The sequence below is a fragment of the Erithacus rubecula genome (assembly GCF_903797595.1).
Source record: "Erithacus rubecula genome assembly, chromosome: 5".
NCBI classification, from domain to species: Eukaryota; Metazoa; Chordata; class Aves; order Passeriformes; family Muscicapidae; genus Erithacus; species Erithacus rubecula.
In genome coordinates this window covers 15,237,381-15,253,064 of record NC_136687.1, presented here as the reverse complement: position 1 = coordinate 15,253,064, position 15,684 = coordinate 15,237,381, and the positions used below count along the sequence as shown (strand labels likewise).

Genomic DNA, 15,684 nt, shown 5'->3' with positions numbered 1-15,684 from the left:
TGATTATGAAACCATCTCTGCAGGAAGGGGAGGCTGCATCTCTCTTGCAAGCACTCCTGTTTTCCAGAAGCCAAGAACTGCAGACTGAAATAGAATAGAGCGCCAGATTAAGCCTAACTCCAATCATATTAGTGTTGGTGTCTTAACTGGTTGTCCTAATTGTTCAATTAAAGAAAAAAAATTATCTGGTTGTAGCTAGAAAATACCACACTGTATCAGAACACAGAAAAATTTGAATTCTGGTTATGGTGAAGCTTGTGGGAATCTTTTTGTGTGCAATTCTTGCTATTATTTCCCTGATATTCTCAGTATGTCTCTTTCACCTCCATGTTAGTATAGTGCTCGTGTTCAGGAGACATAAACCAAACTGTGCTCATGGGAGTTTTGAATGGCCAAGTGATGACAGCCTAACAAGAAAGTGTAGTGCTTTAAAGTGTCATTTAGAGAATAGCCCTCTTAGATTCTTCTTTGAGTCAATGAATTATTTATTTCTTTTTAAAATCTCTTTTATTTTTAGCAATTATATTACTTCAGAGCAGCTCCCATTCCCTAATGTACTTCTCAAGATGAGCCAATCTTGTAAACTATGAGGTGTCATCAATTCCCAGTGCCAGTGAAGACACTGAGGGAGCTCAGTGATTCCACAGACCAAGGACTCTACAAGGAATTGTCCTTCAGCTATAGTTTGACATTTGTTGGTTTTCATAGATTTTTAATCTATGACATGGCACTTCCCAATTCTGACTTTCTGAGGGTTTTTCCTGCTATTTTGTTGTTTGTTTGCTTTATTTTGTGGGGGTTTTTTTTGTTTTGTTTTAATTTTTTTTTTATTTGGTTGTGGTTTTGCATTGGTTTGTTTTTGTTTGTTTGTTTGTTTTTGTTGTTGTGCACTCAATATTTAGACCACATGCCATAAATGGTCAACAAAATGAAGCTGTCTTAAGAGCACTGGGGTGTGCTACCTAACACTTGCTAACAGAAATAAGGATGCTGAACTAGATAAATATGATCTCTGTTTCAGTTTTGCATTTTTTTTTAATTGCCTGTTACTTCATTGCCCAAGGTCAGTCTTGTCAGACAAGTGGACCAACAGTTCTCTAGAGTAACATAAAACCATTAAGTTGCTCTTTGATCTTGCACCTTCTTTAGAACCTTTTAATCAATTAACCATGAAGCTACTCAGCTTGTCTTATTTCCTGCACATAAAGCTACTCTGGCCGAGCTGACACATTACTACATTATAGATCAAAGATTGAAGGAAATTTCACATCCAATCAAGATAATTATATGGAATTTTTCTGAATCCATGATATACATTTTTGTGCCTCAAATGGATCAAAAACAGCATTTTGATTTAGAATGAATTAAAGGATTAATGTGTATTTTAAAGATTCGTTAAATGGGTTTGTGCACGGTTGACCTTACACAAGGTGTGGACAGATTTCATGGCAAAGTTGCTGGGCCTCAACTGGCCATCTGTCCTTTGAAAGTGACCATTACTGATAATAATAGGAAACATGACCCGTTATAACATAAGCACTGATCTCTTGCTTAGGATGCCTTTAAATAAAAAAAAAAAATATTTTAAGTGCTGAATATATTTTAATGTGATACAGATTGAGATCCTCTTAGCTCAGGAATAAAATTTTGATAACAGAAAGAATTGTGGGTTTAGACTTTTGTGGGGCCACACTTCTGTGATCTTATTTGTATTCATAAAACGCTTTTTTAATCAAGAATCAGAGATACTTTCAGTACTATATTTTTAAAGATTTGTGACTGTTTATACTTTTATTTTCTAGTTATATGGGAATGAAAGTTTGTCAAAATAAATATTCTATTCCTTCTGGCCAAATACTGGGATACACAAACAACTTCAATCAGCTCTTCATTTGAGCTTCTCCCTTAAGTGGGACAGAGTGTTACCCACACTGGTCCAGAGGAGCAAAGCATCTGCTCATTCAGATTTTGCTTAAGGCATATTTTACACAGCTGTTTCTTGTGGGATTGGTTTGTTCCCCTTCTGCTTGCTGGTACTGAAAGCAAAGATGGCCTGGCCCAGATCAGAGTGTCACCTGGGGCAGGTGCAGTGGTAACAGGTAGAAATACCAAGAGCCAGCACAGTTTCTAAACAAAAATATGTCCCAGTAAAGAAGCATTTTTGAAAGAATCCATGTTAAGAAATAAAGGTAGGATATTCTTCACAGATATCACCTTGCTCCCTGAAGACATGTCTTGGATTTAGACTCACTAGACTTAGAAGCAGATAGGAATTTGGAACCCTTCGAGCTTCTACAACTCACATGCTTTTCACTGCTAAGTTTAAGCCACGTTCTTTTTGCAAATCCCTATTGATTTTTCTGAATGTCACACTTCCTTTAGCTAAACAGATCCCTGCTGATATTTGTCTTCTTCCTTTTAAGTGGAATTAAAAGTGAATGAACAAGTTTGGGATAGCATGGATAAAGTGCTCTTTGATAGATGTATTTCTTGTCTTCTGAACAAAGATGAGTACATTCATCTCTTGGTACTAAGGAGGAATATTTTCCTCAATCTCCTTGAGTATAATTCCCTCATTTAAGTCTAAATGGAAATTTACCAGAAAAGGGAAGGATATTTGTAAAGCTTACTTTTACATTTACCAGTGCAGTATCTTTTTTTGTTCTAGATCCAGGATACAGTGGGGTGCTTTCCTTCTGAGATTTGAAAAGACACAAAAATCCAAAAGGAGTCAGTAGGAGGTTACACTTAATTTTGAGCATAAAGTAGGCCAGATTTCAGGTTCTTTGTTTGTTTTGTTTCTACCTCCAGCTATAAATCATCCCAGATTCATCAAGCTGTTTGCAAAGCTAATGCAAGCTGGACCAAGTTACAGACTGGACGAAGTTGTAGGTTTATAGTAATGCCTGAAAACAGGAAAGACTTTACATCAGAAAGGAAAAACTATCTGGTTTCATTACATGTGGCTTCAAGTTTCATTACAAAAGGTTTTACATGGCTTTGATCCTCTAATTTGGCTAAAAAATGGGAAAAAAACCCCCACAAAACACCAGAAAAAGAAGCGATCTCCATGTGCACACAGCTATTTAAGTGCATGCATGCAACTAAATTAGATATGCTGTACCCCAGTGAACTACAGTGTGTCCCAAATAGACATTTAAATGCATTTAAATGCATTTAAATGCATAGAGTGCAAAGTCAAAATAGATTAGGTCAAACCTCCTTGCTGCCAGCTACCTTGAATTCTTAATCATACCTGATGTTGCTCAGAGCTGCTCAGGGGAACCAAAAAGCCTGAATAACTTCCTATCCTGAAAAACAAGCAAGAATAAGTATGCACTTTCTACCCTTATATATCCATGTATACACACACTAAAGATTTTACAATAAGAATCTGTTTTCCATAATGCTTTCTTATGGAGCCACAATTAAGCGAGTGTTTAAGTGAGAGTATTAAAGAAATTGCTTCAAGAAATTCACTAGAAGCAGTTTTACAACAATAGTACTCAATTTTATTTTTTTAGTTACAGACCTCCTGTCTTTCATTTTTGTGTGCTGATGCTGAAAAGGAATTGCCAATTCTCTTGGTTCCACTGGAGCTTGGAGCACAGCATTGAAGAGGAACCTCCTTTCCCACAGATCCTCAACATCAGTTAAATAGGGCAGCAGGGCAGAGCTGAGCAAGAGGGGCACAAAGGTTTTCCCAAAGTAACCTAAGTGATTGCTCCTTTAGCCAGTAGGCTGTAGGACAGACCACTGTTCCATATCCAGGTTTGGTGCACTGAAAACTCCTTTTCTTTTAGGAGATAGGAGAGGCAGTGGCTCCAGGCCAGCTTAGTTCTGTTTACAACTGCTGTGCATCACTGAAACAGCATGAAATGGCTTGAATCTGCAGTGAATCTGGCCCTAGATGTCTTAAATCTTTAATATTTTCTTCTGTCTCATCTAATATGATTTTTTCCCCCCAGCATTTTACAAGCCTGTTAATTACTATATGAAATTCAAATGAACTGTGACCACTTCTGCTAAAAGAACTCATCCCCAAACAGTCCTTTCAAGTGTGCATGAAGTAGGATGACTTGTATAGCTGGTCACTATTTTCTGGGCTGTATGTGCCCTTTCTAGAAAAATTTGAAAACACGTTTGTATTTGTTACCCACAAGCGATTGCAGCACTGTGAATTCAATGCCTAAAGTTTGATATAGCCAGAGCTGGTTCCTTTTTAGCATTATTTCCCAGGCATTCATACCTTACCTATTTGAATGCTTATTCTTTGTTCTCTTAGTAAAAAACCCAAACAAAACAGACAAATTGAGGCATATTTTCTGTTTGTAGTGTTTGCATGTGATTGCTGAGTAGATTTTCAGTGAGTTCTAGGTGTCTTTACCCTTCCCTTCAATTCACCTGGTTACACTTGCTCTTTGGAATGAAAACAAAGAGGCATAATTCTCCGTGTCACACACAGACTGGGAGTTTTAATACTTAAATGTTTTGACAGTCTCAGTTCCCACTGATTAGTACTAGCACTTTGCCATAACAGTTTAATAAATAATAGTTGATTTTTAAACGCTCAAATGTTAATTAGTTGGAGAGTGTTCTTTCCATCACCAGCATGGTGTTTTACCCTGACTGGATGCCTCAAGTTATCTTGGGGGAGGCACATGCAGGAAGGTGATTGCTGTGACTTTCTGCAAATGGGAAGGAAGAAGAGTCATCTGGGAAGGCTGTGGGAATGGCAGGCACAGTCAGGCCTGGAGTCAGGTGGGTGGGAAAGGGGAAGCAAGAAGTGTCTGGAGTGCCTGGAGCAGGAAAGAAAGCATGAATGTGCTGGTCTGTGGTTTGTGGTAATGAATGATGAGCACTGTTTGGATCACATAGGACTTAAACCTTTTGCTTCTCACATTTAAGCTGCTTTTCAAAGTTTCTTATTATGGATTTTGTTTGCTTTTTAAAAAATTTTTGAAAATTAGAGCAATAATGAATCTTTTTCTGCAGAGGAGTATGTGCTGTGCCACACAATCTTGCTGTGGATATTCTGTGTCTTCTGGGGTCGGTTTTATTTACTGTTGACATTGTCTCACGTTCTTTCCTTTCCTCTACAAAATAAGCATAAAACTACACAAAATGGGTGAACTGCTAGGGAAGGAGATCTAGTGGGAAAAAAGAAAAACAACAAATAAACAAACAAACAACAAAATAAAAGAGAGGAAAGAGAACAGAGAACAGGCAAACCTGACTCTTTAAATTTACTATTTCAAAATACCAAGCAACTTCTAAAGCACAGGTCAGAAGGTACTCGTCTTATTGCTGTTACCATAGCAGAAACACATAAAAGTGATTAAATAAATAAAGCTAATCAGAAGCAAAAGAAAAAAAACCCAACTAAATGTGCAGTAAAGCCAGCTCAAGTTAACCTAGTCTCAGAGGACTTTGAAAGAAAATATACTTCTAAAGATGTTCTGTGAGAGATTTTAGGCACAGCTGCAGGAAAAAAAGGTATCCTTTTTCCTCTCTCTGGAAGCATTAAATCTGTTCTGGAAATTAAACAAAGTTTCATAGAAACAACAGATTGAAGCCTAGAATGTTAAAAACGATGAGAAACAAGAAAAATGTCCTGAAGAAGGGCTACTGGATAATTTTAAGGAACTTTAATGCCAGAATATGCAACCCAGGCACATTAATCCTATCTTTACTTGTCTCTTGTGATATGGAAAGTATCCTAAAAGGAATTTTTAAAAAAGTAAAAGTAGTAGCAGACAAAACGAGATTTAGCAATTTCCCGGGCAGAAGTCTACAAATCCATAAAATAAGTAAGTTTATATCACTCTGTGGCTGTCAGACTGTTTCAGATGAGCTAGTTTAACTTTTTCTGAATTATAAAGGCCACTAAAATGTTTTATCTCGGTATCTGGATGTATAACCTTCTTCTTTAAGGCAGATCTGATCCCTCTACAAATGTTAATGAATACCTAAAACAGGAACAAAAAAAAACCAAGTCTCAATTTCCTGTTTGTACTATTGGGCAGCGATTGAGAGTACTGAAGCTTGATGTGCAGAGGAGTTTACCTCTAATCTGGAATGAAATAAAAGAATGGGGTTGTAAAGACCCGAAAACACTGCAAAGATCTGAATTAAAGTTGTGGATCTGGGAGGCAGTGCTAAAGCCTGTTCCCATGGCTGAGCAAAATTCCTGCGGCATGGGTGTCATGCTGTAGAGCTGGAGCATATTTGCTGTGACTGTGTATAGCCAAAGTCTTGCTGTTCAGCGAGATGGCTGTTCTTTCTCAGCTTGACAAATGACATGCAGCTCTGACAGAATGCTTCTTCTTTGCTGGCCATCGCCCCTACGGACACTGGCCAGAACAGCAGCAGCAGGAACATACCCTCCAACTCTGATTTAATCACATGGAGCCCAGGAGACTAGTGAATAGAGCCGTTAACTCTGTTTAGTTTGCTTTTCCCATCTGTGTTTTATTAAACTGAGAGCAAGATTTATTCACTTTTTTTAACATCAGGATCTGCTGGTGTCCAAGATGATGGTTGATGTTAAGGTATACATACACAGTTTAACCTGGCTGAGGGCCAAAGAGGCCTATGATTTCCAGCCCAGACAATTTATTTACAGAAGGACACTAAATCCTTCTACTCTAAAATATTTTAGAAGGGATGAGCATGACTTCCCACTCTCCCAGGAACACAATACATGGAGAACACAGTGAAAGAGCAGGCTCTCCAGGCATGCAGGCAAACACTTCAGTTTTACTGTACTCCTGGCAGTCTCTACATAGTCACAACTACCAATGATTCTCTGATTCCAGGAATCTTAAATAGATTGAAGGTACCAGCTCTGTCTATAGATACTTCTAAAAATCAAGAATCCTGAATGGCTCAGCTGGTGAACTGCATTTCATGGGAACCGAAATGATGTGCCAGACTCTCCACTGCAAGGTGGGATAGCTGAAGCACAGACACTTGCATGCCTAATGAGCTACTGCAGGAATAACACTTGCTTTGAAAAGAGAAGAAATGAACCAAAGGATGGGATTTTGAATTGCTTTGAAAAGATCCACTTTTAGTCAAATAATAGGGTTAACTCAAGACAGAAATGTCAAGTCTGTGTTTGTCAGAACTGTAAAGAGGTTTTTAAAAACATGTAACTTTCAAGCAGCAACAGATAAAGCTCCCAAAATAGAGCTTCAATACAAACAGCCCCCAAGACCTGATAGTTTTCCAAAACTTCTGGGCATTTTCTTCTTAACAGCCAGCTCATTTCCATAACATACTACTCTCTCTCTCACCTCTTAGTCATCACCTTATTCACCACATCTTAGTCATCCTCTCATCAAAACTAACATGGTGAGACAATCCACTTACTCTAGTGCCTTGCTCTCCTCCCTGCAAGTACACTGTGAATTATCAGGTCTGCTGGATTTGTAATTCCCAAAACCTCTGCATGCTCCTCTTTCCAAGCAAATGCCTTCATAACATCATATGAATATTATATTGTGGCAGCTACAAAGAGCATCCTCATATTAGGAAAATTCTTGTAATATTAAGGCTCGTGGTGTACCCCTATGGCAATAAAAATATCCTGAAGACAAAATTGTTACTACAATGGATCTTATAAAATGAACTGTACATCTCAAAGCTTGTTCATAGCCTACCACTGGTTTGCTTAGAACAGTGTTTTTATCCCTCAAATATCAATTTGCTCCAGAAAAGTTAACACAGACTGCAGAATCTGGTTCCATGTGTGATAGCTGCTGTTCTGTATTGACTTTCAGTGTTAACAAAAGAGCTTTATTCAAGAATGGTCTTTTTTCATGCTCTTTCACAATTTTGTCATCTGTGAGATGACAGTCAGAGCTGTGCATGAATAAGTACAAACTAAGCAGTGTTCATGTGTTTTCTCTTTTTTACAGCTTTTAAGAACACTGGCAATAAGTGATGGAATCCCCAAGTTTTATTTTTCTTAGTTTCTAATGAAAGAAGAATTCTAATTGTATGCAGTGCTAAACTGAAGTGAGAACTTGGCCACTATACTGAGTCATATCCTTCAGATCCAATGCATTTTATGGATTTTATTCAATACATTAAAAGCAGACTGTATGAGAGTGAATCCTAGAGGAGGTAGCAGACACAAGGAGGAAAACCTAATCCCTAAGCTCTGTGCTAAAAGCTGCATGACTTATGTTTTTGAATGAAAACCTGTGTCTGGAGTGTTCTGCAGTGAACTAAATTCTCCACTGTGGTAGTGATAAGTCCCCTCAGATCCCCATTTCCCTTTTGGGGAATACAAAGGCTGCCTATTATAGCAGTATTACAAGAAACTTGATTTTGGATTAGAAGGGTGTTAGGGTGACCCACCCCATTAAGGAAATTCTCTCTTGTCATGTACAGTGGCACTTTGGGATGCTTGAGATGGTGATAAAGGGTATTAAGGACAGCTGAATCACCACCTGATGTAGGTGCCTTGTCTTTCTTCAGAGGGGCAGGTAACACAGCTGGGCTTGGTTTTGGGGTGTCCCTCCCTCCCTCCCTCCCTCCCTCCCTCCCTCCCTCCTCCCTCCCTCCCTCCCTCCCTCCCTCCCTCCCTCCCTCCCTCCCTTCCTTCCTTCCTTCCTTCCTTCCTTCCTTCCTTCCTTCCTTCCTTCCTTCCTTCCTTCCTTCCTTCCTTCCTTCCTTCCTTCCTTCCTTCCTTCCTTCCTTCCTTCCTTCCTTCCTTCCTTCCTTCCTTCCTTCCTTCCTTCCTTCCTCCTTCCTTCCTTCCTTCCTTCCTTCCTTCCTTCCTTCCTTCCTTCCTTCCTTCCTAGCTGCCAGTATTGCTTGAATACCATTGCAAAGTTCATCTTTCTCTGTCAATATGAGGACAGAAAGCAATCCAGCTCCAGATATAGGGACTTTGAGCTCCAAGAGATCTTTCCATATCCAAGAATACTGTTTAAGGACTGTTAGGCAAAAATGTCTTCTTTCTCCTCAAAGCTACCCCTATTTACAGCAGATTTTTCAGCAGTCACAAAAACTGGAAAGAAGTCTTCATACCAAAGGCTATTTCATTGAATATCTAGACAAATTCTAAAGCAGACTAAGTAAAAGAAACACAGAAATATTTGTAAAAAATATATTACAGAAGATAAACCTGGTTAAGTATCATCCCATCCAATTGCTTAAATTTAGTCAAAAATTAGTGAAACTGAATCTCTCCAAAGAATCAAATTATGTGCTAGAACAACAGTCAAATTGCCAATTTTATAACCACTAAAATATTAGGATAGACTCAATTTGCCTTTTCCTGTAGCATACTTTATTTATAGGTCTTTTTCTTAGTTTTGGTGTAAGTTCATCTGAGTTCATAATGCACAGACATTTTCAGATGTCACTGCCTCTAGGTGTAATAGCCCCAAGGAAATTCCTTCTTCAGATTTTCAGCAAGGAATACACTAGATTTAGGGTTGGGTTTTATTCTGTTTTTAACCAAATATTCTTTGTAACAGATGTTTAATTAAAGGCTGCTAGACAATTTAAACGTCTCAGAAGAATACAAATAAAAGCTGTTAATGAAGTAAATATCTGTTTAATTTACAAACATCAGTAGCATTACTGATATCAGTCCAAATATGACAAAGCACACTGCATTACACATGTACATCTAACTTCTTTGTAAAAAAAATAATAAAATAAAATTGAAAAAACATCTGCATTTTTACAGGGTACCCTGGGTTTTACTGAAAGAAGAACACAACCCACTATAGATTACCAGTTCTACATTATAATTTAGCAGCAACATGTTAACATGGGGAACATTAGGGCAGTAAAGTAGTTTTATTATTTGGGGAAAATCACAGTTTTTGAAAGCACAGCCTTTTTTCTTTTTTATAAAAAAGGTAAAGAGCTCCATGGGAATATTAATTTATAAAGATCTATCTTCTAATGCCATTTTCTACACGCCATCTTATTTTCTGTAAGTACTGTATATAGGGAAAATTAACTTCTCTACAAATGCCATCTAGTGTAAAGACATTTTCTGTAATATATTACAGGTTCTTGGAAGGTGTCCTGAATATCTGCTATACGTGAAACTGCAAATTGTCACCACTTTCTATTCAGTGACACCAAGTGGTCAAATTCTAAGGAAAAGTAAAAGGGAATGGAAAGGAAAAAACAGACTGAAAACATTTACCCCAAGACGACATGCTACGTTAGTTCTATTGCAAAAAAATCCTGATTTTTAAGTCTTTTAAAAAAAATTACAAAAATACTGGGACAAATATAAATTAATATATATTAAAGCATTGAAAAACAGTAAAAGGGATGGCCTAAAAGGGTTAAGTACAATGTACTTTGATACAATAAATATTTCTCAATGAAACCCAATACTGTATAGAGTTGTTTAGAACTCATAGAAACAGAAATCCATATTATTACTATTTTATCCATCAATAATCTATTTTATCATCCCCAGAACATTTATATTACAAAAAATTAATACTGTAAAAGGGAAGATAAACACTTGTTTATGCTTCTTTTGCTAACATGCTGACATAAAAGTACACATCATCAGGAGATTTCAGGATTATAGTATATTCTTGTATCTCCCATTTCCCATTCATTAAATGAGACCCCATCTTCTGAAGATGCTTAATAATTCCAAAAGACAAAATGTGTTTCAAACAATTGTTATTTCTGTATAATCTGATTCTTTTTTGCTCATAAAGCTTCCTCATCCATAGGTAAGTGATTGGTATGGTCTGCCAAGTCAATAAAGTAGACTGATACGAAAGTGAAAAAACAAGCCTCGTGTTCTAGTCAGTATTTCATCTCTGAGCTGTTAAGTTGAAAGTCACATGTGTATAGTGTCAGTATATCTTCAGCATGTTATAAAGAAGAATCCATGTTAAAAGCAGTTAAAGTTTCCCATCTCTGCTGCAATGTTACCAGGTCTTTTTTTTTTTTTTTTCTTCAAAGCTCCTCTTGGGTATGAGAAGTCTCAGTTCAAGCACTTGAATCTTTTTTTTTTTTTTTTTTTTCAATGAAGAAAAAGTCTTTATTCTCATAATAAAAATAAGTCTGTTCTGTATTTTACAATATATTTCAAATATTTCCACTATGAAGCATTAATTAGTCCGACACGGTCAATAAGTATACAACATTTTCAAAAGACAAGTGTGACAGGGACACTTAGGAGGGACAATTTGTACAGCCACACTTCACCACTTTCTCCACCTCATCCACGAAGGAGGAGCCGTCGGTGCACTCGAAGGCGTATTTCCGCCTCTTGCTGCGCAGCGGCCCGCAGCACTGCCCGGACGAGCACCCGCCGCTACAGTCTAGTCTCGATACCTTCTTGGTCGTCTGGCACGCAGCGTACCCTTGCTGCTTTTGGTAGTAATCTCGGACTCGTTCCCCTCGACAAGAGATTTCTGCAGGAAACAGCGTTTGAGATGAGAGAGACGGTTTTGAGACGCACGTCAAGGGTTGTGCGACACGGGAAGATGCTGTGTTACTATTCGAAGTTGGAATTTGCATTTTGAGGTTTGACTGAGATTGTATATTGGAAACTAGTGGTTCTACCAAACATGATTTGATTAATGCTGGGTTTCGTTCCCTATACCTCCTATTCTCAGTAAGGTTTATATTCTGTATATGTAAAACATAAATACGAAGCTATTACAATGACAAGAAAATTGGAAGCTTAAATCTTTTCCTCTTTTATAAAAATACACATCTTCTGCTGCTACACTGCTTGCAGCTGGTTCTGTTTACCATAGGAAATGTTTCAGAGAGCATGCAATTTAATTTATTAGACCTGGAGTTTAATATTATTCAAACTCTTATTTAATATAAGTTACATTCCGCTAACTTCATAAATTACTGAGGTATAAAGGCAGCTAAAAATGAGACATCTGTTAAATGTTCTACAACCATATTCTTCTATTCACATCTATGTACAATACAAAATAAATGCCATCTGGGGTAAGGGAAAAAGAGGGAGAGGGAAAGCTTTGATAGACAAAGGAGAAAGAAAAAGGTAGGGGGAAAAGTCATCCTGTTTTCATCCATCTCACCTGCATAATTCGCTGTGATAAATCAGTTGAAGCTGAGAGGTCAAAAGTAGAGTTTGTGATAAAACTAGGAGCAGAATCATTGGATTTGGCTTCTCAGTTGCAGGAGGTAGAGAAAAAATAAATACAGAAAGATACAGCAGGTAAAAGGTAATAGTTAAATATAGTAAAAATGTGTTTCTGAATAAAGGCAAAAAAAAAAAAAGGTAGAAATGTTTTCACAGCAAAACATTCGATGAAAAAATCCTCAAAATGTAAACAAATTCATGGGAAAGGCTTGACTTTTCTCTCATCAAGATAAATTCTTATGGTAGAAAAAAAAGCAACAGATGCGTGTGTTGTGGAAAAAAAAAACAACTGGTCATGTTTTTGGCTGCTCATGTGCTTGGCTGTTCATGTTCTACTAACAAAGCCTATTTTCTAGGACCACAACAACACTAATGATTATTTTTTACCTTTATCACAACTGTCGCCCGTGTATCCGCTGCCGCATTCGCAATATGGTTTCCCAAGTCCTGAAAGCCTGCATTTGCCATGTTTACACCTGATGGACTGGCAGGGGTTAAGCAGCATTTCCTCTTCATCACAGAGGACTCCCCCATGTCCCTGCAGGCATTTACAACTGTATGAAAACGCATTGATCGGCAAGCAGGTACCATGCACACATCTACAGGGGAAACAAGCCCAAGAGAATAAAAATAAATTATTCATCAAAGTTCAGGCTAAGCAACATTAACTACAAATACTTTGGAACTGTACTCAGAAGAAATTGCTTTTGTTTCTAATGGACTTTTTCAGTGAGATGCAGTGAAGTGATTTATAATTGGTATGCAGGTTTACACAAAACAAGCTGCAGTACAGAACTCCCTCTCACCAGAAAATAGCCACTGTAGATGTGTTATGGAAAAATTTTACAGGCCACAGTTACTACAAACAACATTTCCTGTCTACATAAATTTTCAGCATGCTTTTGAGAAGAACACAGCAAAATCAAGCCGAAGAAAAAAGAAACTCACCTGAAATTCTGGTTTGTGTACCATTTAAAAGAAACTCCATACTGTCACTCATGAAATATGGGGCTCCCAGCACAAAGACACGTCACGCACTTCCTAAGAGCAACTACTCTGACTCAAGCAATGGCAGTTTCAAGCTGAACATGTGCTTTCCCTTCAAATACATTAGTCTGTGTTGCCAACTGCAAGTAGCAGGGTCTTGTAATGTCTGAGGCAGGTCTGCAAGGCAACAGCACTCACCCAAAAATTCATACCAAACCTCACACTAGTCTCACCCAAAGAGATTAAAGCAGATGATTTCCCAGTTGAGCTTTGATAAACATTTGTGGCAGGCTCAAATCTTGTTGTTAAGACAAAAAAGATAGTGAGTTAATCTGCATCACTAAGTTCTGATGTACAGTAGTATGGAAACACACAGCTGGTCTTATTTCTCTTTCAGAGAGAGGTGGTGTTTCCCAAAAGGAGGATGTTTAATTATCTGTTCCTAGCTGTAAGCTAAACATTAGGTGATTTCATCTTCTGAAACCATTACCAATGACTTGGAAAAAAATTACTTCCCTTTCCCCATTTTGCAGCACAGGATCAATAACTTCCTTCAAAAAATAATATTACTCTCTTTAACTGTTTTTTCCATAGAAAAATTTTCTATCTACATACAGTTTCCTAGGGAGATCACAGTGAAAACTCTTCTGTGGGGAGGAATGCAATCCTGACATACAAATCACCCTTCCTGACGTTTCTGCTCTCCCATGTTTTTCCTCTTTATAGTACACGACTGTTGAACTCACAACCTCCCTAGTATGACAGCCACATAAATAAATGAAAAAAAATGAGATTAAAAAAACATAAAAATACCATTTTACCTAAAATAAAATAATTTGTTTCAATTTGAGGACAGCAAAAGTCATCTAAAATTTCATGTTGTCTTAAAAGAAGAATTCTATTAAGAGCAACACCTATTTTGAAATTTTTAAGATAACACAACCAGTTTGGGATTAAAACCTGCAAATACAAAACTAATAGGTTAAGGACCTCCGACTTCTCTATTAGTCTGTATTTTGAAGCAACAACTTTCTCTACAAAAATTAAAAATTGTTCCTGTGGTTGAAGTCTGATATTCCAAGACAGTTATTAAGCAACTCAAAATTGAAGGTTTTGACAGTATCATAGGGCAGATAGCTTTTGTTTAGTTTTCATTATGTTCAGCATTTGATCTTTTCACCATTTATAAAGCATCCACTTTTAGGACATCTGATCTACAAAGTTACCCAGGTGGTACTGACATCCTGTCATACTCTATACAGGGTTTAGATATCAAAGCAATCTGCGTCAAGATCTTTGGTAAAGTTTTGCTTTGAATTAGATGATGATTAAATTTTAGCTAATGCCAACTCTCATACTTTTGTTTCCACTTGCTCTTTGAAGCTCTAAATTTCATCTGCAGACTATACTGAAAGGAACATCAAGCTAAGTGCAAACTCTCAGGCACAGTTTCATCCCATCTAATTTTAGGTACCTGTGTCAGGCACTCAAGTTGGATGTATAATTGCCATAAGCTCCAGACACAGTCAGTCATGGGGAGAAATGAGCTTATCTAGAGGATGATTAGACAACTTGAGGTCTTATTTATTCTTTTGAAATGTGCTTATTCCTTTACTGACTAGAGAACAAACTTTGGTCACTATATTTTGAATTCAAACACCTAGGTGTAGGTCAAGTAAATGTGTCTTAAGCCTTTTCATGATGTGCAGGGATCTCTAAAAGATCACTTAGATTTTTGAAAGAGAGATCACAGTGACAATTTTGTTGCTTAGATAAAGGAGAATGTCAAACTGTACTAGATGGATAAAATGCATCTTTTCAATAGAGAGTTTAGAGACTAATCAAGAAATACAAAATTAAAATCCCCAAGAAGTAAAGAACAACAAAGCCCTCCTCCACTCCAAATAAAAAAAATTGGTTTGGCTTTCTCTCTTTAAAGCTCACTGTATACAGCTGAAACAAACCTAATACTTTAAAGAGCAAACAAAATATTAACACTGTGCTCACTTACTTCTGTCTTTGATACTGCCTACATCTGATACTGATAAATCCATAATTTGCTGGAAAAAAGCACTCAGTTTGGGTGCTAATGTGCACAGTTATAAGAACCAATGAAGAATCTAATATTTCAAGGACAGTTTAAAGAAATTCTCTGGCTTTTCTGATAGTAGAATTTGTGGGTACAGTTTGATGTTATTTTTTAATCCTGAAGTATTGAAGTATAAAGTCACATTTGCATTTTTTAACTTGCTGTGACTACCTTTCTTTAAAATTACTGTGAAAGAGCACAGCCTAAGAAAAAGACAAAAAAAAAAAAAAAAAGAAATTCTATAATAATGATATCCTTCAAAAGCTGACTGCTCTAGCTCTGGGAAGAGTTCAAAACTTAAAGGTACTGAAAGTGTCTATAACCAATATAAAGAAAACTGTATTGCAAAGCATGCTAACGATTGTATAAAACTTTAGAGGGTCAGACTCTCCACACATTATGTGAAAAGATGATTTAGATATCATTTTATATAGGAGTTGAAAATTATCTTATTAGAATCTCTTAGCAAACTTAGGCC

General features: G+C 37.1%; 1 protein-coding gene across 3 annotated transcripts in view; it reads right to left on the bottom strand.

Annotated features, from left to right (window-relative positions):
• Window positions 1–9,441: 9,441 nt before the first annotated feature.
• SLIT2 (slit guidance ligand 2) overlaps window positions 9,442–15,684 on the bottom strand; it is a 258,823-nt gene continuing 252,580 nt past the window's right edge. For all 3 annotated transcript variants that reach the window (XM_079306865.1, XM_079306863.1, XM_079306864.1), the window contains 2 exons: window positions 12,518–12,729; window positions 9,442–11,420 (listed from right to left, as the gene is read on the bottom strand). In XM_079306865.1, coding sequence (XP_079162991.1) covers window positions 11,179–11,420; window positions 12,518–12,729 — 454 coding nt within the window. In that variant the 3' untranslated portion in view covers window positions 9,442–11,178. The remainder of the gene's footprint in view (window positions 11,421–12,517; window positions 12,730–15,684) is intronic.